General features: G+C 38.8%; 1 protein-coding gene across 7 annotated transcripts in view; it reads left to right on the top strand.

Annotated features, from left to right (window-relative positions):
- The window catches only part of FOXP1 (forkhead box P1), a 220319-nt gene that overhangs the window by 153129 nt on the left and 45094 nt on the right, over positions 1–22096 (top strand). For all 7 annotated transcript variants that reach the window (XM_029911165.1, XM_029911166.1, XM_029911162.1 and 4 more), the window contains one exon: positions 17460–17564. In XM_029911165.1, the coding sequence (XP_029767025.1) occupies positions 17460–17564 (105 nt within the window). The remainder of the gene's footprint in view (positions 1–17459; positions 17565–22096) is intronic.

Raw genomic sequence — 22096 nt, 5'->3', positions numbered from 1 at the left:
CTGGTGCCAGTGATGCAGGGCAAGAGAGAATCTGCTCCTCCACATCCGCTTTCTTCTGTGCAGTTGGTTTTTGAAACCTTCATCAGTATGCACTCCTTATACCTCTATCATCGGCCTATATCCATTAGGTTACATCCAATTTATTTCCTCGTTCGACCCCTTCCGCCTTTCCTCCAAACAGGTATTTATAAAATCAGAGTTTCCGTTGCATTTCACCTTACATTCTGCCTTAAATGAAGGCTGCGTCATGTTCCGTAGGCCAGCTGTTATGACCTTTTTCTGTGTTCTGCGCAACAGAAATGCATGTGATCCCCTCCGTTGCATGTGGATCCACGTTATGGAGAACCTACCGTAACGGGATTGGAGGGGAAAGTGGCGTCCTCTTGCCCATCGTGCCCACATCTCTTCCCATTGCAGCTTTGCCTGGCCAAGGTCGGCCAGGAGGGGAGGAGTTAGGGAACATGCACACTGGATAGGTTTCCGTCCTAAATGTAGAGAACAGTGCAGTGAGCATTGTAAGTCATTACAGCCCTGATCAGCAATAACTCTGTGTCTTTAACATACTGCATAAGGGAGTTTTGGTGCCACATAGGGAAGGGCAGCTAAAGTCATCAAAAAGTTGCCCTCCTCCGCCACATACCAACCCTCCTCCTAAGAATCGGGGTGAGTGAGAATCATATAGATGTCAGCGGACCCTTCATTTGGCTTCATATATATATGAGGTTACCATGGACATTACCATATTACCCATGGAGCTCAGCTTGCTCTAAAAATCAATGCCAGCCCCTCTCCTTTTCCACAATACAGGTGGTACTGAGCGGATGATGTAGTTGGCTGGAAGCTCACAAGAGGTGGTGGATATTGTTCCTCTCCTGCACTTTTACATAGATTCATAGAAGATTAGGGTTGGAAGAGACCTCAGGAGGTCATCTAGTCCAACCCCCTGCTCAAAGCAGGACCAACTCCAACCATCCCCATGGGCAGGGAGCATCTAGACTTCAGTTTGTGCTGCATGGTTGTGCCATTTAGGGCCTGATTCGGCCAGCCTTACTCGCCGTGAGAAGTGCCTTACTCCAGGATTTCAATGGAACTATTCAAAGAGTAGGTGAGCACAACTCAAGGCGAGTAAGTGTATCAGAATCTGGCCCTTAATATATTGGGCCAGCTTCATTCCTGGTACATAAGCATGTGCAATCCATTGACATTAATGCAGTTGCACTCAGTTACTCCAGAGTTGAATTTGATCCAAAGTCTCTGTTTTGACCCCAGGCATATAGTTGTTCTTTTAAAGCCTATATGAAACTTCCACTTAAATGGTCAAAAAACTGCATCTAGCTGCCTCATTCCTCATGGTGTCTAGCACTAGCAGGATGGCTTACCTTTGTGGGGAAGAGCTGCACCTGGCGTAAATTGTCACAGCCCCATTGATGCCAGTGGAGTATGACTCTTTATGCAAGCTGAGGATCAGTTTCCTGTTTTCCTTCCATTTATTCGTCTTACTTAAATTATAGATAGATATTATAGCTCAAAATTTGTCAGGACAGCATAAAATTGGCATTCTCGTTACAGCTAGAGAAAATACCATTAATTGAGTCAGTTTTCTACCCAACCTGCTTTTTAAAAATTCCCTCTTCCATGACCCAAGTCCATAGTTGCTAATTTTCATTGTCGGTGGGTTTTTTTAATCAGACTATAACATCAACTACGTTTACTATGTGCACCATCTACCGTGATAGTCGTTTCTTTGAGGAATGCTAGCAAATTAGTTACGCAAGACCATTTCCTCATCCACCCATGTCTTAGGTCTTTAATCAAATTATACTTTTCAGGGTATTCTCACAAAATCCCACAAAGTTGTTCCTAGGATTTCCCTCCACAAGTGTAATTGCTTACTTTATCATGTGGCCCTTTTATGAATAATGGTGTTATGTTTGCCACTTTACAGTCCTCAGGAACCTGACCTGACATCAGAGAACTTCTTAACTCGAATGGTTCATTTGTTTCTGGTCACTTGTAATAGTGATCAGTTATACAACTCCCAACACTAAACTAGTGTATCAAAAAAAAAAAAAAACCTCAAAACATTTTAAATAGATTGGGTGAGCCTTGGCAGACACACAGCAGAACTTTTCCAAATTTTAGCATATGTATTGTTTTATACCTCCATCTGGCCAACAGATCATTGTTTGATATCTGAGTACTTTGCATATCTCCTCCCTTTTCTTGCAGCTCAGATAATTACATGTCTGTTTAATGCAGCTTAATGGTTTTTTTACATACCAAATAAATAGATGATGGTTTTCTGCTAATTGTGTACATATGTGCACTTCATTTAATTGTGGCAGCTAGAATTTTAGTAAAACATCCCTGTCTCAGTACTTAGTGTCCAACTAATGTCTTCTCTTTCAATTAAAGGTGTTTATATATTGGTCTTAAAAGTTGACCTTTTTTATCTTTTAAATTTTTTTATTTACATTAAAATATGGGATTCATGTTTTCGTTTTTTTCCTCTTGTGTGCAAGAGAATCATTTCTCAGTATATGCACCAGAGATGCTAACTATTGGAAAGAGGTGGACAGGGAGATGAAGAAGAGCTGTATTATTTTCAGTCACACAGAAAACAATCTGTGAAGGAAAAAGAAACACCCTTGAAAATGTCTTAAAAATGAGGAGTAAGTTAGATGATTTTCATATGACTATTTACTCTGCTGTTCAATAAAACTCCAGCATTGAGTATGACAGCTGTTATATCACATAATATGTCTTACCACTAAGATACCAAGTGTCATTTAAAGTAGCACACCATCCTTAAGCTGTGTACAGTTCATCCATCTCACCATGTTTTAATGGAAAAATCAGTTTTTCAATAAAATGACATCATTTTCCCCAGGTTATAATGTTCATTTTACAACTGTTTTTGTTTAATTCCATTTATTTTACTTTTCTTTTTCTTGGCATCCTTTATTTCTTAAGGATTGAAGAAGGAGGAATTTCTTCTCATTCAGGATTGACATGAAATGGTACAGAGGCAAAGATCTCTTCCTCCTTCCCTCACAACCCCAAAAATCTTGTGCTAATCTTGAGTGCTTTAGTTTTAATTATTATTATTATTATACTTTAAGGCAAATAGGGTTATATTTTCAAGGTAGTGAAGAGACATACACTGAAATCCCGTAATTTGTTAATTGGGTTTGTGCCTGCATTTTGTTGGGGAAACCAACCTATCATATGCTGCTTGGTTTTCACATGCAAGCAACTACTCATTTGTGTAATGCAAATGAGTTTTTTTCATATGGTAGATGACTCTAAGGTGTGTGTGCATTTTTTTTATTTTCTTCTATGTAATCAGTAGAGGCATATGTATATTATAAAGTATATTCTGCTCATTAAAACAATGGTGTAAGCACACAAAGGGAAATTGTTAGTACGTGTTGCAGCTTGTCATTTCAGGCTGTGTGAATAAAGAAGATAGCTATTCCTTTGGGAAACTATTTCAGGAATTGAGCAACAGATATGCTAGCCAGAGAATTCTTTTAACTGTAATTTTCCTTTTTGTGTGTACTCAAAAATAACATCCTGATGGGTCCTTAAATGCCATTTCATATACAGAGCGCAATTTCCACAGCACAGGTGGTGCTAATATAGGACAGTCCCCTAGGCACTTGTCGCCGAGAGTTGTACAGCTTGTTCAGTGTCTGCATCCATATGGCAATCTGTCCCATTCATAGAAAGACATTGTAGCTGTGCCTGTGGGTACTGTGGTCAATGTAGTGTGAAAAGTAGGTTTTAACTCTCAGCAACCTATGTTCTGCCGTTTGTTTTATTATAGAATCCAAGTTATAACATTAATAAAAAAAAAAATTCAGCTCAGAGCGAATTCCAGAACAATCTTGCTGGTTTCATTTTTGGTTACTCTTAGTAGCACATGGTTAACTCTGCAGATGCAGAGTTCTGTTTGCAGCATACCAGTGCAGAGTTTACAGGAAATCATTCTGAGAAGAAACATTTTCTTAGTTGTTTAGACTGTGAGTTAACTCAGAACTGGCATAGCTGCATATGTCCTGTATACATAAATATACGTCCTGTATACACAAGCATGGTCCTTTTCTTCCCTTTTTTTCTGTTGTGCTACTGTTTTTCTTCCACATGCTCTGCTTGTGATGTAAGTTGAGTATACCTTTTCAGCAGGAGCGCCGCCGGCTTTTTTGCTGCCCTAGGCGGCGAAGGACTCACCCCTGAAATGCCACCCCCAACAGAGGCGGCGGAAGGTCCCGCCCCCGAAATGCCGCCAACGACCGGGGCGGCCGAAGATCCGGCCGCTGCGGTCGCCGCCCCCCAAATGTTAGCACCCTAGGCGACTGCCTAGCTCGCCTAATGGGTTGCGCCGGCCCTTGCTTTTCAGAAGAGCGTATGTTCTCAGCAAGTCTGCAGAGTGTGTCTAAGGGTATGTCTACACTGCAAGGAAAAACCTGAGATGCCAAGTCTCAGAGCCCTAGGCAGTTGATTCAGGCTCATGGGATTCGGGCTGTGGGGCTAAAAAACAGCAGTGTAGAGGTTTCAACTCAGGCTCTGAAACGCAGCAACAGGTTCCAGCCTAAGCAGGAACATCTACGCTGCTATTTTTAGTCCCTCAACCCGAGCCCCATGAGTCCAAATCAATAGACCTGGGCTCTGAGACTTGGAGCCACGTGTTTTTCTTTCCAGTATAGACATACGCCAAGTATCCTGTGATGACCCACTCCTTGAATGGGAGCTGGCCCACAATCACAACATGGACAGAGTATGGCAAACGGGATTTCCCCAATGGAGCGTGTGGAAAATGTGCGTCTTTCAAAAAGCTTTAAGTTATTAACAAGAAAGCAAAATGTATGGCTGCTCTGATATCCATGATTTTCATGCCAAATGTTGTTCTGCTTTAGTGTGACTATTTGTTATGCCTTTTAGTAAACAAAAACAAATAGAAAGCGTAACACCTGCAACAGCATATGATATTTACACTACCTGTATGATTCAGCATGCTTCCCTGAGGAAACAGCTAGACTTGTGTCCTATGAATTTTGGTGCTTTTTATAATGTTCCCTGGGGGAAAGCATGTGGCAGAAATAATTTAATATATTTTCATTGTTTTCTTATAATACATTTTCCTCACACTTGTAGGGTATATTTACAAAATGGCATGTAAATTAAAAAAAAAAAAGATGTTGCAAGATTATTTAGTGGGAGGAGGCATAAAAAACGAATTCACAGTGTATATGTGATGTGACGATCCCCTTCTGTGCTGTTTTTGTTGTGCCTCTGGAATCATCGTGGTAAAATATTAAAGTGTAATAGTCCATGTTAATTGGCCACCTGACCAGGCAATATACGGGCAGAAGACTTTCCCCTCCTCGGATTCTGTTCTTACCTTTAAAGTTACTGTAGAAAATGTACTGGTACATATGATTTTCTGCATAAGGTATTGAAACTCAAGTCCCGTTTAAGTCAACGGGGACTATGTACATGCTTAGAGTTAGGCATGTGCTTAAGACTGGGGAGCTTTCCTCTCTCCCGTCCCCAGAACGAATTCTGTATCCGAGAGCAACAGGAATTGCTGTGTTAAAGATCAGTGAGAAGAAATAGTCAAAGTGTTAGCTTAATTAGAGAAAAATGTGATCCTAAGATACTGAATATGTCGAACGTCATCTGAATAAATTAGAGGACTCTGCAGAGAGGAATAAAATAAACTTTAACAAGGATAAGTGGAGAGTTGTCCAGATAGGTAATAAAAATCCAAAATACATGTTCAAAATGACACATCAGCTACTAACCATCGGTTATGTGGGAAATGACGTAGGCACTATAGAGCATGAGAAATTAAAGTGAGGGATTTGCTGCAACCCATAGTTAAGAAGGTAAATGTAGTCTTGGGCTGTACAAACATGTTTGTCACATTTAAGACTCTTCTTCCCTGTTACACAGTACAAAGCGCCATTTAAACCACAGTCAGAATAAGACATGCAACTAGGCACTATCCTGCAGAAAGGATAAAGAGAAATTGGAGCAAATACAGAAGAGAGCAGCTAGGATGATAAAGGGTTTGGAGGGAATGGGCTATGAAGAAAGATTAAAGGGAATTAAAGATCTACACCCTGTAAAAATAGAGGCGGTATGAGGATGTGATTATGATATGCAAGTATATGAAGTGAAGTTACAAAGAGGAGAGAGAGAAATTGTTCTCATTAGTTAGTAACGATAGAATTTAAAATCCAGCATTTCAATTCATATTTGTCTAGGTATTTCTGATGTGCTCTTCACAATGATATTCAGGCACCAAATTGAAAAAAAAATCAGTTTTAAATAGTAGGCAAACTTGTTTATAGTAAAATCGAATGGAGATTGGAGCTTGCAGCTGAAAGAGGTGACAGAATCAAAATTGTTTTTGTGATGAGCACTTCTCCTAGGTGTTCTAGAAAGATGCACTAGAATCCTCCAAAGAGAGTGGCATGTTAAACTAGTGGTTATACAAGTCCTTAGCAGTTTTGGTGAGATGTCAAAAGTAGGGGGTAATAATATGCATATTGGGAAAAGTGCATAGTACATTTAGAGCTTCATAATTCTGGCTGTAACCAAATATGTTCTATCATTGATTAATAGATTTTTAGGTTCAGACGGGAGCATTATGACAATCTAGTCTGTCTGCTACATGTAATCCACTACAGCAGAAAGATATTGAGGTCTCTACCTGCTCTGTCACCCTGTCACAATGTCTCCTGCAGGGGGCCACACAGGTGGGACGGAGATGGGGTAGTCAATCCCTGATTCTCTCTTAATCTGATTGCTTAGCTAAACTTGGTTAAGTAACTTCCTTGAACCAGCTGCCCAGCAAATGGTCCCAAGGTTGGCCAGGCTGCAATCTCTGTTGCTGATCATTAGGGTGCCAGTCAGAGCTTTTCAATGCATTATTGGGACCGCATGTTGCAGTATCTACAGAATGGCTCTATATTTAGTCATCTGCATGAATATACGTGCTAGTGTGAATGTGTGCGAACACAGGTAAAAAACATCAGACAGGATTTCAGCTGTGAGCACCAGATTTTAATCCGGTTTGTCTGAAGTTGTTATAGTCATTTAAAATTTAACTTACCATTTCTGTTTCTTCCAATGAGTTTGATGTAAAACATGAATTTCCATTGGTCCTGGGTCTTGGTATGGGTTAATGCCTTTGGGGGGAGGGGTTAGGGTTTTTTTTCCCTTCCCAAACAAATATAGGTAAACTAGATGAGGTTTTCTGGATGGAAAAACTGGCACATTTCGAAAAGGGCAGAGTTGTTCATTAATTCTCCTTAAAGCTATTTGTGGTCAGTACTGGATCAGTATAATTAATTCATTAAGGTTGCCATTTTGTTTCTTAATTAAGTGAAATATGGATCTCTAACTTTTTGGTTTTCACCTCACATTTCTTGATCTTTCACCTATCTGTAGCCAAACACAGACTTTGACTTTATTATCATTCATTTTTCTTTTGTGCCTTTTTGAGTAACTACAGAATTCACCGGCAAGTCACAGAAGTACCTCGTCAGTTCCAAATGGCCCTACACCTCCTCAGATTTGGGACTGAAAATGGGGTATCTTGCATCAAATAATATATCATTCTATAAAACCTGAACAAGTTGGCAGTCTATGAAATGTGATGGAGCCTCATAGATTGGAGAAATAAGGATACTAAGTAACTGTGTGATCATTATGGTTCCTGTTTGCCTTTTCCACATCTCTCTGTTGTTGTCCTAAATCTGTAAGCTCTTTGAGGCAGGTATCAGATCTTACATGTATTGTGTGAGGTACATTGAATAATGTGTTTGGGTTTGCAAATGATAATGAGTTTTACAACCAGTGTTTTTCTATCCTTAATGCCATTACCATTAGATCAATATTGCAATTCCTGTGAGAGATGAAACGCTATTTTTACATATTGATGCTATCGTGCTTTATTGTACTTTATTCTCTTTCCTTTACTTATGCTGACAAACTTTAAGATTAGAATGGTTTAAAACCATCCCTGGCTCAAACGTGTTGTGAGCCTGGATAGGTCAGCCAGTAGAGCATCAGACTTTTAATATGATGATCTGGGATTCAAGTCCTGTGTTTTTTGTAGGAGATCAGACTAGATGATCACAATGGCACCTTCTAGCCTTTTAATTTATGAATCCCAAAGGAGGACTAAGTTTCTCACACATGATTAATGTCTCCTATTTCAGACTCCTAGTTAATTAATGTTATCCTCTGCATTTTGAGGCCAAATAATTCATGTACGGGAAGCTCTATTAATGGGGATTCTCTATATCCTGGTAAAGAGGAGAGGATAGACGTTGATAGAGTACAGGTAAGAACTGAAAAAAAACAGTCAAATGAAAAATAGTCCCATTCAGTTACATCACACAATGGCAGACAACAAAAAATGACAAATTTTGCTTGTATACAGATGCTAAAAATCTAAATACTAGGATTGGTGAATTGAGTGCCTGATATTAAATGAGGATGTTGATGTAATAGGCATCACAGAAATTTGGTGGAATGAGGATAATCAATGGGACATGGCAATACAAAAGTACAAAATATATAGAATCTCTATGGAATGGACAGACATTCCGTGCTTGAACAGTAATAATACAGAAATGGGGATATACTGCCAACCACCTGACCAGGATGGTGATGGTGATTGTGAAATACTCAGGGAGATTAGAGAAGCTATAAAAATAGTAAATTTGGTAATAATGGGGGAATTCAGCTATCCCCGTATTGACTGGGTACATGTCACTTTGGGAAAGGATGCTGAGATAACGTTTCTAGACCCCATTAATGACTGCTTCTTGGAGCAGCTAGTCCTAGAACCCACAAGAGGAGAGGCAATTCTGTATTTAGTCCTAACTGGAGCACAGGACCTGCTCCAAGAGGTGAATGTAGCTGAACCGTTTGGTAATAGTGCCTGTAATGTAATTAAGTGTAACATCCTTGTGGGAGGAAAAATACCAAAGAAGCCCACCATCGTAGCATTTAACTTCAGGAAGGGGAACTAACCAAAAATGAGCTAGTTTAAATGGTAATTAAAAGGTCCAGTCACGAGAGTGAAACTTTTTAAAAACACCATAATAGAGGCTCAAATTAAATATACACCCCACATTAAAAAACACAGTAAGAGGACCAAAAAAGCGCCACCCTGGCTGAATGGAGTAAAAGAAGCGGTTAGAGGCAAAAAGGCATTCTTTAAAAGTTGGAAGTCAAATCCTACTAAGGAAAATAGAAAGAAACATAAACTCTAGCAAGTCAAGTGTAAAAATATAATTAGGCCAAAAAGAATTTGAAGAGCAATTAGCAAAAGACCCAAAAAGTAACAGCAAAAAAAATTAAGTACGTCAGAAGCAGGAAGCCTGCCCAACAATCAGTGGGGACATTGAATGATCGAGGTGCTAAGGAAGCACTCAAGGAAGACAAGGCCTCTGTGAAGAAGCTAAATGAATTCTTTGCATCTGTCTTCACTGCAGTGGATGTGAGGGAGATTCCCACACCTGAGCCATTCTTTTTAGGGGACATGTCTGAGGAACTGTCCCAGATTGAGGTGTCAGTAGAGGAGATTTTGGTACAAATTGTTAAATTAAACAGTAATAAGTCACCAGGACCAGACGGTATTCACCCAAGAGTTCTCAAGGAACTCAAATGTGAAATTGCAAAACTGCTAACTGTGGTAACCTATCACTTAACAGCTTCTGCACCAGATGATTGGGGGATAGTTAATGCAATGCCAATTTTTTTTAAAAGGCTCCAGAGGTGATCCTGGCAATTACAAGCCAGTAAGCCTAACTTTAGTTCCAGGTAAATTGGTTGAAACTGTAGTGAAGAACAGAATTACCCAACAAATCATGTTCATCTATGTGTCTGATAAGAGTCAACTCAGTTTTTGCAAAGGGAAATCGTGCCTCACCAATCTGTTATAATTCTGTGAGGGGATCAACAAACGTGGACAAGGGTGATCCAGTGGATATATAGTGTACTTGGACTTTCAGAAAGCCTTTAATAAGGTCCCTCGTCAAAGGCCCTTACGCAAAGTAAGCAGTCATGGGATAAGAAGGAAGGTGTTCTCATGGATCGGTAACTGGTTAAAAGACAGAAAACAAAGGGTAGGAATAAATGGTCTGTTTTCAGACTGGAGAGAGGTAAATAGCAGTGTCCTCCAGGGATTTGTACTGTGACCAGTGCTGTTCAACATATTCAAAAACAATCTGGAAAAAGGGGCGAGGTGGCAAAGTTTGCAGATGATACGAAACTACTCAAAATAAATCAGTCCAAAGCAGACTGCAAAATGTTGTAAAGAGATCTCACAAAACTGTGTGACGGAGTCAGAAAATGGCAGATGAAACTCAATGTTGTTAAATGCAAAATAATGCACATCGGAAAATATAATCCCAAATATATATACAAAATAATGGGGGTTCTCAATTAGCTGTTGCCACTCAAGAAAGAGATCTTAGAGTTATCATGGATAGTTCTCTGAAAACATCCGCTCAATGTGCAGTGGTAGTCAGAAAAGCTAACACAGTGTTAAGAACCATTAGAAAAGGATAGATAATAAGACAGAAAATATCATAATGCCACTATATAAATTCATGGTATGCACCTTGAATACTGCATGCAATTCTGGTTGCCCATCTCAGAAAAATATATTAGAATTGGAAAAGATACAGGGAGGGCAACAAAAATGATGAGGGTGATGGAACAGCTTCCACATGAGGAGAGATTTAAGACTGGGACTTTTCAGCTTGGAAAAGAGATGACTAAGGGGGGATGTGATAGAGGTCTGTCAAGCCAGGGGATGCCCAGTGAAATTAAGATGCAGTAGGTTTAAAACAAAAGGAAGTTCTGTTTCCCACAACACACAATCAACCTCTGGAACTTGTTGCCAAGGGATGTGAACGCCAAAAGTATAACGGGGCTCAGAAAAGAATTAGATAAGTTCATGGAGGATGGGTCCATCGATGGCTATTAGCGAAGATAGTCAGGGATGCAACCCCATATTCTAGGTGGCCTAACTGCCAGAAGCTGGAAGTAGAAACGGGGGATGGATCATTCAATAATTACCCTGTTCTGTTCATTCCCTCTAAAGCCTCTGGCATTGGCCAGTCAGAAGACAGGATACTGGGCTAGATGGACCATTGGTCTGACCCAGTATGGCCGTTCTTATGTTCCTGTGATATCAACAATAATCTCAATTATTTTTAAAACAGCATAAATCTGGCACTTACTAGATTAGTACATAATCACTCCAGTTGGAAGTTCTAAACATGGGTATGATATCACAAGGGAATGTGAAATCCTCTAATTAAACATGATTTTAAAAGCAGATGGAAAATTGAGATGATGAGGGTTATAGGGTGCGAAAGAGGCAAAGAACACACTGCGAGGAAGAAAGAATGATAGACATATGAATTCATTACTGTTCTATAGAGACTCCATCTTATTCACTCTTGGATTCTCCCCCACACACATTCTAGAGAGTATGGATACTCCATTGTCTGATATGCTGTAAATAACTTGGATAGATATATTTAATATAAAATTTTCCTTTTGTCAATATCACAGCTGTACAGACTGAGTACTTTTCTTTATTGGCTCTGCAATATACATGGCAGTAAAAACGAAAAAGAAAAAGAAAAAATCTTAGTCATTAAAGTAACTAGAAATTACTCTGAATCAGCACAGGGTCTGTTGCATAAGAAAGTGCTGTTTTTAGTCATTTGGCCTAATTGATAAACTAACTAAATTGTTGTTGTTGTAATTGCAAGAGGTTGTTAAACGTCTTACTGTTGATTATAACGGATACCTCTGCAGAGCTATTTCAATGTCCCCTGCTCCATTTGACCAGTTTGCAAAACCCAGCAGGAAGAGCATTGTTAAGTTTCTTCATAAGAATAATTTGTGGATTTAAAAGCGACTCCTTTTAGCCAATTCTAATCTGAAAAATGACTAAAAACAGCACTTTCTTAGGCAACCGACCCTGTGCTGATTCAAAGTAATTTCTAGTTACTTTAATGACTAAGCTTTTTTCTTTTTCTTTTTTGTTTTTACTGCCGTGTACATTGCAGAGCCAATAAAGAAAAGTACTCTATGCTTTTTTATACTAGTGAGAGAATTGCTAGTTAAGTTCTGACTGCAAAGCCAAATTATGCCCCAAATTGCACCTTTGCAGCTGGGGAAATTAAAGGGTTGCAGATGTTTAACCAATAATAGAATTTGAAGACAATATTATTGCACAGATGTAACTGTAGGCATTATTTGGCCTGTAGAATCTTTATTAATGATGCTGATGCACAAGCCATTAAGAACATACCTCAGTTCTCTGATTCTAGCTTGACCATTAGAAATAAAACAGGATCATCTTTCCTATAAGCACATCTGCTGAGTAACTTTGGTCTTTGACAGTCACATGCTATGAGTGTCAAAGTTGGCCAAAGAATGGAGACTTAAGAGACGAAATTTTGCACTGCGAGTGGTGCTCTTAGATCTAGAATATGGTGGGAAAACAAGTGAATTGGACAGAGAGTAAGCTGCTGCTTTTTGCAGCTGAATAGCATGGTGGCTCTAGCCGTTCATGTCAGAATTTCAATCAGCACAGGACACTTGGGAAACCAAGTACCACTCTTCTCACCAAGATAGTGGTACTGTGTATCTTAGGGGTACTGTCACTTCCTTTCTCAATTTGGGCCTTGCTATCTGTGGTTTCTCCAGGGGGAAAATGTGGTTCTGTATTTACAATGTGGAGCTCAGGTATCAGAAATGGAGCAATCAATTGTAGAAATTTCGTGTCTCAAACCTAAAAAGCTAAACTGGCTGCAGTAATTGAAGGGCTTCTGTTTATTTACAGGTTTATTTAACAGTACTATTTGTTGGAGGTAGAGTGCACATAGTGAGCTTACTTCTGAAGCCTGAGGAGGGCCCTCATAGGTAGGAAGCGCAATGCAGTGCTTTGTTTGAAGAAGACAGGTTGTGAGCATCTAGAAGGTGGATGATGAAGACAGGGTTGAAGATAAGAGTGCCAGACTGTCCCTTGTCCGCCTCATCCCACCTGGATGAGCAGTTGCAGGGAGTCTGCATGGAGATAGGACATTGAAAGCCTCAAAAATAAATGTTAAGTGGACACGTGTTAAGGATTTTCTGGTTTATCATTTGTATTTTTGTTACTCCATGATCCATGTCATTAATAAACAGAATTACACAACAAAGTTTGCTTGGCTGAAGTATTGTATTTCATGTGCCTGCGTCTAATCTTATCATGCCCCTGTATTACTTTGGATGCATTCTGTTAAGCGTTTCACCAACAGATAATTTACAAATAAGAAGGGGCAATCCAAATCCACTGGGCATAGAAAAAGCAACTGTGCAGAGATCTGTCTTGATCCTATGCCATGCATACCTCTGCTGTTTATGTAAATCATGTAGTGCTATATGATTTACTTCCAAAAACTTGTTGTACATCACACATATTCATGGCAGGTTATCCGTGAACTTGTGTGTGTGTGTGTGTGAGAGAGGGAGAGAAACACACACATGCTCTTTCAGTGTCATTAGAAATCAATGGGGAAGATCAGGAACAAATGATTTACTTGTTCTTCCTGACATTATTCTTGTCTTCTACAATCTGCATGTGTCCGTGGTCTCTCTGTATGTGGCAGTATTTTAGAAGTCATATTTGCACACAAACAAATGTTTTGGAACAATGTCTTTAATGTATTAGGCCCAAAGTCTAGTACTTGGAACAGTTCAAGAAAAATCAAGTTCTTAATTCATTTTTCATTTTCTTCTTGTCTTTTCCTCATTATGCCAAATGCAGTACATAATCTTGTTCTGCTCTTCTGTCTTTTTCTGGAGTAATCCTTTTGAAGATTCTAGTTTCCTTGAACAAACAGGCAATATTTAATACTATCAATAGAAGCAGGATGGGCCAGATTGAATAACAGGACACTTATCTGGGCATGTGAAAGTCCCCAAAATACACCACCAAAGATCCAAGAATAGTGCAGGGACAAAGAAGTAAAGGAACCAGTAATTTCAAAAAAGTAACTACCAGAAGGGCTTGCATTTTTAATCTTTGTTAAAAATAGCTACTTCCAAAAAAACTTTGAGCATTTCTGTTCATTGTTGAATGGTGGTGGAATCTTCCTTGTATGTGTGCTTTAGGCATAATGCCATTTAAAATATACTGTGAGTGTGTTGACTTTTCATGTTTCCATTTATGGTTAACATAAGGAATTCCCATGGATATAGTTAAAACTCTGCATTCACATAGACACCTTCAGTCACATACTTTGAACGTTTTGGGGCAGAGTACGGTAGTGCCCTCCCTGTCATACAGAAGATCCTTGGGGGGAAAAAAAGATTTGTACCCCAATTTAAAACAATATGCATAGTGATCCTGGGATCTTCCCAGAGACTTGGCTGTAGCCTTTAGAATCTAAGAGGTTAATTTTAAAAAATCCATTTAGGTGGTTAAACTGTATGACTCCCACTGGCATTATAATGGGATTTACAATGCTGAAAACCCTGCAGAACCCTTTGAAAATTTCTTTGTCTTGTTACGTGTCACAGTTTCCTAGTCAGTTTGGTTGTGTGTGTAACATTCACTATGTAAATTGACATGCTAAAGTTTTGTTGAGTCTGACAAACACACTTAAACTGTACCACTGGCGTAGCTATGAATGTCTTCATTGATCTTAATGGGATGTTAACATCAAAACTTACTTTCCCTCCCTTTATCCTTGTGCTGTAAAACTAGTTGATAAAAAACACAACAAACCACATTAAAAATCTGTTAATTTTAAGAACAGCCGGGTCTACATTTAGTATTGACTGCAAATGCTCCTAGTAAAACTTCAGTCCTAAAATGTATCCAGCTTTATTATGCTGTTGAGTAAATAGACTGAGGCCTTGTCTACACTACAAAGGGCTTGCCAGTATAGCTATACTGGCAAACACTCATAGGGAAGATGCAGCTTACATTGGCAAACTGTTTCTTTCACGGAATAGCTTATACCAGTTCCCCAAATGAAATAAGCAATGCCAGCAAAAGGACATTTTTTGCCAATATAATAACCCCGTCTACGCGATGCTTTTACCAGCATAGCTATTTTTGCACACTCCTAGCCAGCATGGCTGTGCCAGCAAAACCTTTTAAGTGTAGACTGGGCCTGTGATATACAAGTTTATTTGTTTTGGTTTTGAGTTTGTAACTATCAAGCCTAGCCTTTTATCTGGATTTCATTGTTTAGCCTGTCATGATCAAATGAACCTCTTAATAAAATAAAAATAAAGACGAGATATCGATGTAGATTTTTTTCTCTCATTTTCTCCTGAGGTTTGCAGCATTTTATTCATATTTTAAGATATAAAAAGTAATGTTACTAAACACTTCAGTATTCTTAAATTCTTCTTCTCCTTCCACATCCTCAAAGAGTGTACCTGACTCTGCACCGTATCTGGCTTGAGTTGACTATGTTCCTTCACCCAGGCACATTGTTTTTCAATTGAGAATACACATGTGATATAACATTTTTCCAACTTCCTTGCAGAGAGTGGATTGGTTCCTTCATTCTTTTAACAACTCACCAGCTATAGTTTCTCCCTCCTCGTTTGTTTTAAAAACCGATTGAAGATAATCTGAAAAAAGGTCCCATATAGACAAGGTGTTTGTGACCCTCTGAGCCTCCTATGTTTAGGGTGACCAGACAGCAAATGTGAAAAATCGGGATGGGGGGGTAGGGGGTAATAGGAGCCTATATAAGAAAAAGACCCAAAAATCGGGACTGTCCCTATAAAATCGGGATATCTGGTCACCCCACCTATGTTTTGTAGGACAATTAGGTTGCTGAGTTTTAGAGCTGCTTGGAAAAGATGGAAAAATGGAAATTAACATTTATGCACATTTTTGTAATATTTTTTCCGAACACCTTTTACCTTCAGAAAGTGTTAAGTGTCCCTCAATTGTCCAAAGATTTCCATTGGGCCTAAGATGAGATGTAATGGAAGCTGGGAGGTTTGGAGGAACATTCTCATGTGTTTCTTATTGTTTGAGACAATAGGGAGTGTTTGAGACAACAGTGTGGTTCTCATATCCGGTGAAAAAGAAAGAATGTAACTGTAATCATTGTTGTAATACATGGTGAGATAATGTTCCAGAACAAGAACAAATGACATTTCCACATGTGCATAGACATAAGATGGCAAAATGTAGGTGTTTATCCATAACTATACCTGTAATCCAGGATAAAAAAAAGTCATAAAACCCCACCTAGGTGCTGGTATGCAGTCATATCCTTTGTGTGTGTTTGAAGTTCATAATACGGCAGAAGTGCGCTGTAGCAAAAAGATTTGCTATGAAAAATAGATGTGTGTGAGAGAGTATAAAATAGAGCCCTCAATATTATTTTGGCATTTAATGCTTAAAGCCATCTAAGGTTACGGAAATTGTTGCAAAAATATTTCCTTTACTTAAGAAGTTTCCATGCAGAAGTTGAATAAAGAAGATATTTTAGAATATGGTTCATCAGTTAGTGCAACAGATACATTTCCCTGAGCACCTCATGGCCTGGATCAAAGCGTCTCATGACTTGGATCAGTGCAGTCAAATCATTACGTATTGATTGGAATCCCACTGGAGGATTAACCCCTTAATGTTCATAAGAATTTTTTTCTTTAACCTTAGTTTCAGTAGTTGGTAAGCACTGTGATATTTCTTCCAAAGCTTAGACATGGTACTAGTCCCTGCTAACCTTTTGGTATTGCAGAATTCTTTGATTATTACATGTTTCCTTTTTTACGATGAATTTTACATTTGAAAACATTCGTGATTCACTTTAGTAGAGTGTAAAAAGTCTGTTCTAGTGCAAAAAGGGCAGCATAGTAAAGAGAAGAAAATGCTAGATGGACAATATGGTGTTAAAAATAGAGCTCAGACGCCAGGTTCTTTTCCTTTATATAATAATTTGGAATGTTAAGTCCTGGATATATTGTATTTTAAGACACTGTGCTGCTGTTCAGGAATAGCTTTTCATTCGGATGCAGTCGAACTGTCAATGTGTAGTATTCATAAATTTCTCATCAAAATATCAAGTAGAGTTTTAAGCAAGTCTGTCCCCTTCCGTGTTCATTTAAATTCTTTACAAAGCTTTTAGTTAATGAATGAAATGTAGGAGGTACATACAAGAGAGATTTTGGATGGCACATGTATTCAGTCTGCAAATGATACTTAATTTTGTTTTTAGAAATCAAGGGCAGGGTAAATAGGGTTCGTGAACTGTAATGGTATATTTTTGGATCCTCTATTTGTTGTGGTGTTCAACCTGTGTGTTTTGCTGTTAGCATCTTTGCCAAGATGAATTTATTCAGACCTTCAGTTACAATGCTTCTCCTCCTTTCTTTTTGTTTCTTTCCTTCAGTTTATCCCACGAGGAGCACTCACATAGCCATCCGCTCTATGGACATGGTGTATGCAAATGGCCAGGCTGTGAAGCAGTTTGTGAAGACTTCCAGTCATTTCTAAAGTAAGTGGGGTTTTTTTGGCACTTATATTTTACCCTGAGCATGTCCTGTCATTTTTTATGCTGTCACTCACTCACCAAGGGCCTGATCCCAAGCTCATTGAAAGCAATAGAAAACTCCCATTAATTTCAGTTGGTTTTGGATTATGTCTAATGTACATTTTAATAGGGGATGGTAAATTATCCCTTTAGAAAAAAGGACATCTGTAACTCAAATAGTCTCCTGTATACGATACTGCTATAAAACATAGTGTTTGAATTTCTTCAGTCTACTTTCAAGTGTTTTTCTATTTGAATATTCCAATTTTTTTTAAATTACTGAAATTTTACACAATTCAACTTTAATTTAACCTTTATTTCAATTAATTATGAAATTTAGTCTTATATTAACACCTTAATTGGTCAGAGAGAATTGCAAGACGTCAGGTGAAATTAATTTATGTCAAATAAGTAACTAATGAACAAAGTCTACACTACTAAAAATAAACTGTAATTATATTTATTAGGCCCCTGCAATTTTCTGCTGACCTTTTCTCACTGCCAAAGGATACAGTTTTACATGTTGCATCACCAGTGCATTATTGGCTAGTGTGTGGTAATGCCTGGATCCCAACACAGGGAAGGGAAGGCTTTCATAAATCTCACAATGCTCTTCTGCAAGTATCCACTTCCTCCCTCAAAGCTGAAGTGTAAATGTGTTAATATTGCATCACATGTATCTCTGAGTGGATCACTAGGCCCAATTAGACTGTTGCTACATTTGGCTCCTCTTGAATTTTGATGTGTGCTAGCAACTCCTAGATTTGCTATGACTGTGTTGTTGTTACATCCAACACAGACCAAATGCCCCAGCAACATTTGTGGATTGAATGCACAAAGGGCCAAATTCTACTGTCATATTTACAATGCTATCCAAGTGGAATAAATTCATAGAAATCCACAGAATTGCTTGAGATGAACACCGGAGCAGAATTCATTCCCAAATCTTTAGGAAACAGTCTTAGGGTACGTCTACACTTACCGGAGGGTCCGGCGGCAGGCAATCGATGTTCTGGGATCGATCCCGGAAGTGCTCGCCGTCGACGCCGGTACTCCAGCTCGGCGAGAGGAGTACGCGGCATCGACGGGGGAGCCTTCCTGCCACGTCTGGACCCGCGGTAAGTTCGGACTAAGGTACTTCGAATTCAGCTACGTTATTAACGTAGCTGAATTTGCGTACCTTAGTCCGAAGTGGGGGGGTAGTGTAGACCAGGCCTTAGATATGTCTGTTCTTTCTCAGGACAGTTCTGAAAAATATTTTGTTGTGTTTTTTTGTTTTGTTTTTAAAATGGTATGTTGAGGCCTAGATTAAAATTTTTGCTTCCAAAACACAATGGGTCAATCCTGGTCCCAATCAAGTCGCTGGCAAACCCCCCATTTGACTTCAGTGAGAGCAGGAACAGGCCCTGTATAAGCATACTTTACAAGTAAGGAGTGGTGCAGTCATGAAAAGGGTCTCATTATAAGAGGATTACAAAATAAGAAGGTACTAGTCATAGATTTCCATGAAGAGTGGCCTCATTTCTTTCAGTTCATCCTGTTGTTCACTTAGTGAAATAAATGCTAATCTCTCATACTTGCCAGCTCATTTATATTCATATGCCATTCTATAACATTTAGTTCTTTAAAACAATTCTAAATTTCATTACATTTAGTGAACGGAAAGGTTCTGGATTTGACAGCTTTGGAGACTGGAATTCTCTGTTTATTCACATGGGGCAGATTTTGCCGCCTTTACTCACTTTGAGTAGTCTCTTCTCTGGGATTGGACCCCACTAATTTTAGTAAGACTACTTATGGAGTAAGATAGTACTGAGCACGATAATGAGCCGGATTCTGCCATGCTTAGGTAACGCAGCATGGATAGGGACAGCGTAGACTACCTGTCTGTGTGCCCCAACCCCTCACCCCCAACACGGTGGGGCCACCTTTATGAATGATGGGTAGTTCAGTGTTGGTGCATTCAGTCATTGGGCTTTTTGCTGACACTATAAGAAAGGTTTCCTATTAGTGTCAATTGTGGTGATACATCTGTGGTATGTTCATCTGTCCCACCGGGAGGTGGACTGAGAACACACACCTTTCATAGAGATCTGTGAACAACCAGTAGATTGTAACAATTTCAGGTAATTTATAACCTTGGCTAAATTTGAGCCATAGCCTACAGGCAAAAGGTTCCATCTGTACTTTCCCTAAGACATCCAAACCTCCATATTTAGATTCTTTTTCCACTTCCAGTTTTGAAGTATCTTTTTTCCCTCTCTTAAATTGTCTCTGAACAACAACAGCAAAAATAGTGCATACTGTATTTCTTATACCTGTTGAGTTGCCTAAATTTTCCCAGTACACAAATTCTACAATCCAAGGGATTATCTCTCTACAAAATGATATCAGTGCTGTGTGATACTTCACCCAGAATGTATCCAGAATGGATATCTCCAGGCACCAAATTGACATTGCTAGAGAAGTGGGTAGCACTTTATATAATGATACTGTAGCCCTCCAGATTTCTTGCCCCTATTGTGGAGTGGATGCCCTTACATTTTATTGTTATTTTTGAAAGTTTATTATTTACTGAAAAGATAGGTAGGAAATAATGCTGAAAATGGTTGAAGCTTTCATAACGGTAGACAATTGTAATTGTACCCACTGTAGTTGTAAAATCTTTGAAGGCGCGGGTCTTTTAATAGCCAGCCCAAGATAAAAAAAATATAGCCCCTACTAAGTGAAATACAGTTTCCATGTCAGTTGAGCATTACTTAATTTCATTCACCCAAGTGAAAGGGTCTGTTCTAGAGAGTGAAGAGAAGTTATATGCGGAATGAAAGCGCTATATGCCAATAAAATGATGCCCCGTAGTTAAAGGAGAAAAAGGACTCGAAGGTCTAAAATCATGGTTCTTTTTTTTTTTTCCTCCTGAGGAAGAAATATCATAACTGTTGGTAAATCAAAAACAGAGATTTGACACTCTTCTGTGATCATTCTGTAGTGTTTGTTCCCAAGGTGAGGTATACCACAGGGCCCTTGATTTCAAAGATAAATACTGTACAAATAACAATCCTGGTTGTCTTTCACTCACAGCCAACAGGAGGATGCTTATCACAACCAGCAGACACACAGGCTAGTGTATGCATTTATTTCCCTATTTCTTTTCCAAATAAGTTGCAGTTTTAGTTTTTTGTGGGTTTTGGTAATCTCTTAGCCATTGGTTATTATACAGTGGCTGTATCAGTAAGAGCTAATTGATATCAGCAGGTGCTTCTTCTAAGTCTAATGAAATAGTTGCACCCTGCATTGCCTAGAATACTTAGGTAATATAAAAAACAAAAACAAGTCCAGTTTCCCTGATGTGATCCAGTAGCCTTATTCCTACCTCCGCAAAACCAAGGTGAAGGCTTTAGGGAGCAGACACGCCTTGTATCATATGTTTACATGTTACCCACATCGTAATCTGAAATGAAAGAACAGCATCATAGGAAATTATGTTAAAAATTGATAAGCTGTATTTCATTCCCGTGTATTTTTAAAGATTATGTACAGGAAAGGGTTCGGTTCTCCCTTTACAGCACTGCTAGTTTGGGGAAATCTTTGTTCAGATGGGCAGTGGCGTGCTTGTCAAGATACGCTGGTATCCAGGGCACATCTTGCAGTGCAGGACCAAACCGTGCCTGTATTTATTTTAATTCTATCATGATTTGGGTATTTTCAGTCTCAGAATAACATCTGTAATTTGATTATGTATTCTAAATGGGATACACACCCCTTTTGAGAGATGTGGCAACCTACATAGAAAGATGCTGGTTGCCTGCTTCATGTGAATTTAACTTAAATGAAACTAAGGAGGGTTTCTATGAAAGAAACTACTAAGTGCACTCTGTAATGTTTTCACAAGTGTTTTTATCATGGTAACATCTTGTTTACTTTAGTTGCCTGCCTAAAACTACTTGGAACATGTTAAGAAAACATTTCAAGAAAGCTTCTACAAAGAGGCTTTTGTTTAGCAGCAACTGTGAGGCAGCTCAGCTCACAAAGGTGTTAACTTTCAACCCCTTAAGCACTTCCACATGAAATTCCAGCAACTATGTTTGTGGTTTTGGAAAAACAAAGTGTGTGTTAAAGAAACCAGGTATATGCTAATACATGTTGAAGTAAGCCGGAAATCATAAATTATTTCAAACACATTAATTGCTATCATTTGCATGTCAAAATGTTCTGCAGTGAAATCATCTGCAGTTAGCACAACAGAAACTTTTGATCCAATGGTTAGAGCAGAAAAGACTAGTCTATATATGTTTTTATGTTTAAATACATGGTGTCCCCAATTTGATTTTTCAAACATAAATATAAAATTTGCTGGCTAAAGGTGTTTCCAACTGTTAATCCATTATAAATGATAGTAAGGCAGCCAAAGTGCAGTTGTTCCATGAAATCTGTTCTTTGTGAAAACGTGTTGACACTTACTGATAAAAGAACTGATTTTATTTTCTAGGCTATTA

This window comes from Terrapene carolina, unplaced genomic scaffold (genome assembly GCF_002925995.2).
Source record: "Terrapene carolina triunguis isolate 2854851 unplaced genomic scaffold, T_m_triunguis-2.0 Scaffold89, whole genome shotgun sequence".
In the NCBI taxonomy this organism is placed as follows: domain Eukaryota; kingdom Metazoa; phylum Chordata; order Testudines; family Emydidae; genus Terrapene; species Terrapene triunguis.
The sequence above is the reverse complement of the archived record's forward strand: the minus strand, read 5'-3'. Positions and strand labels throughout refer to the sequence as shown.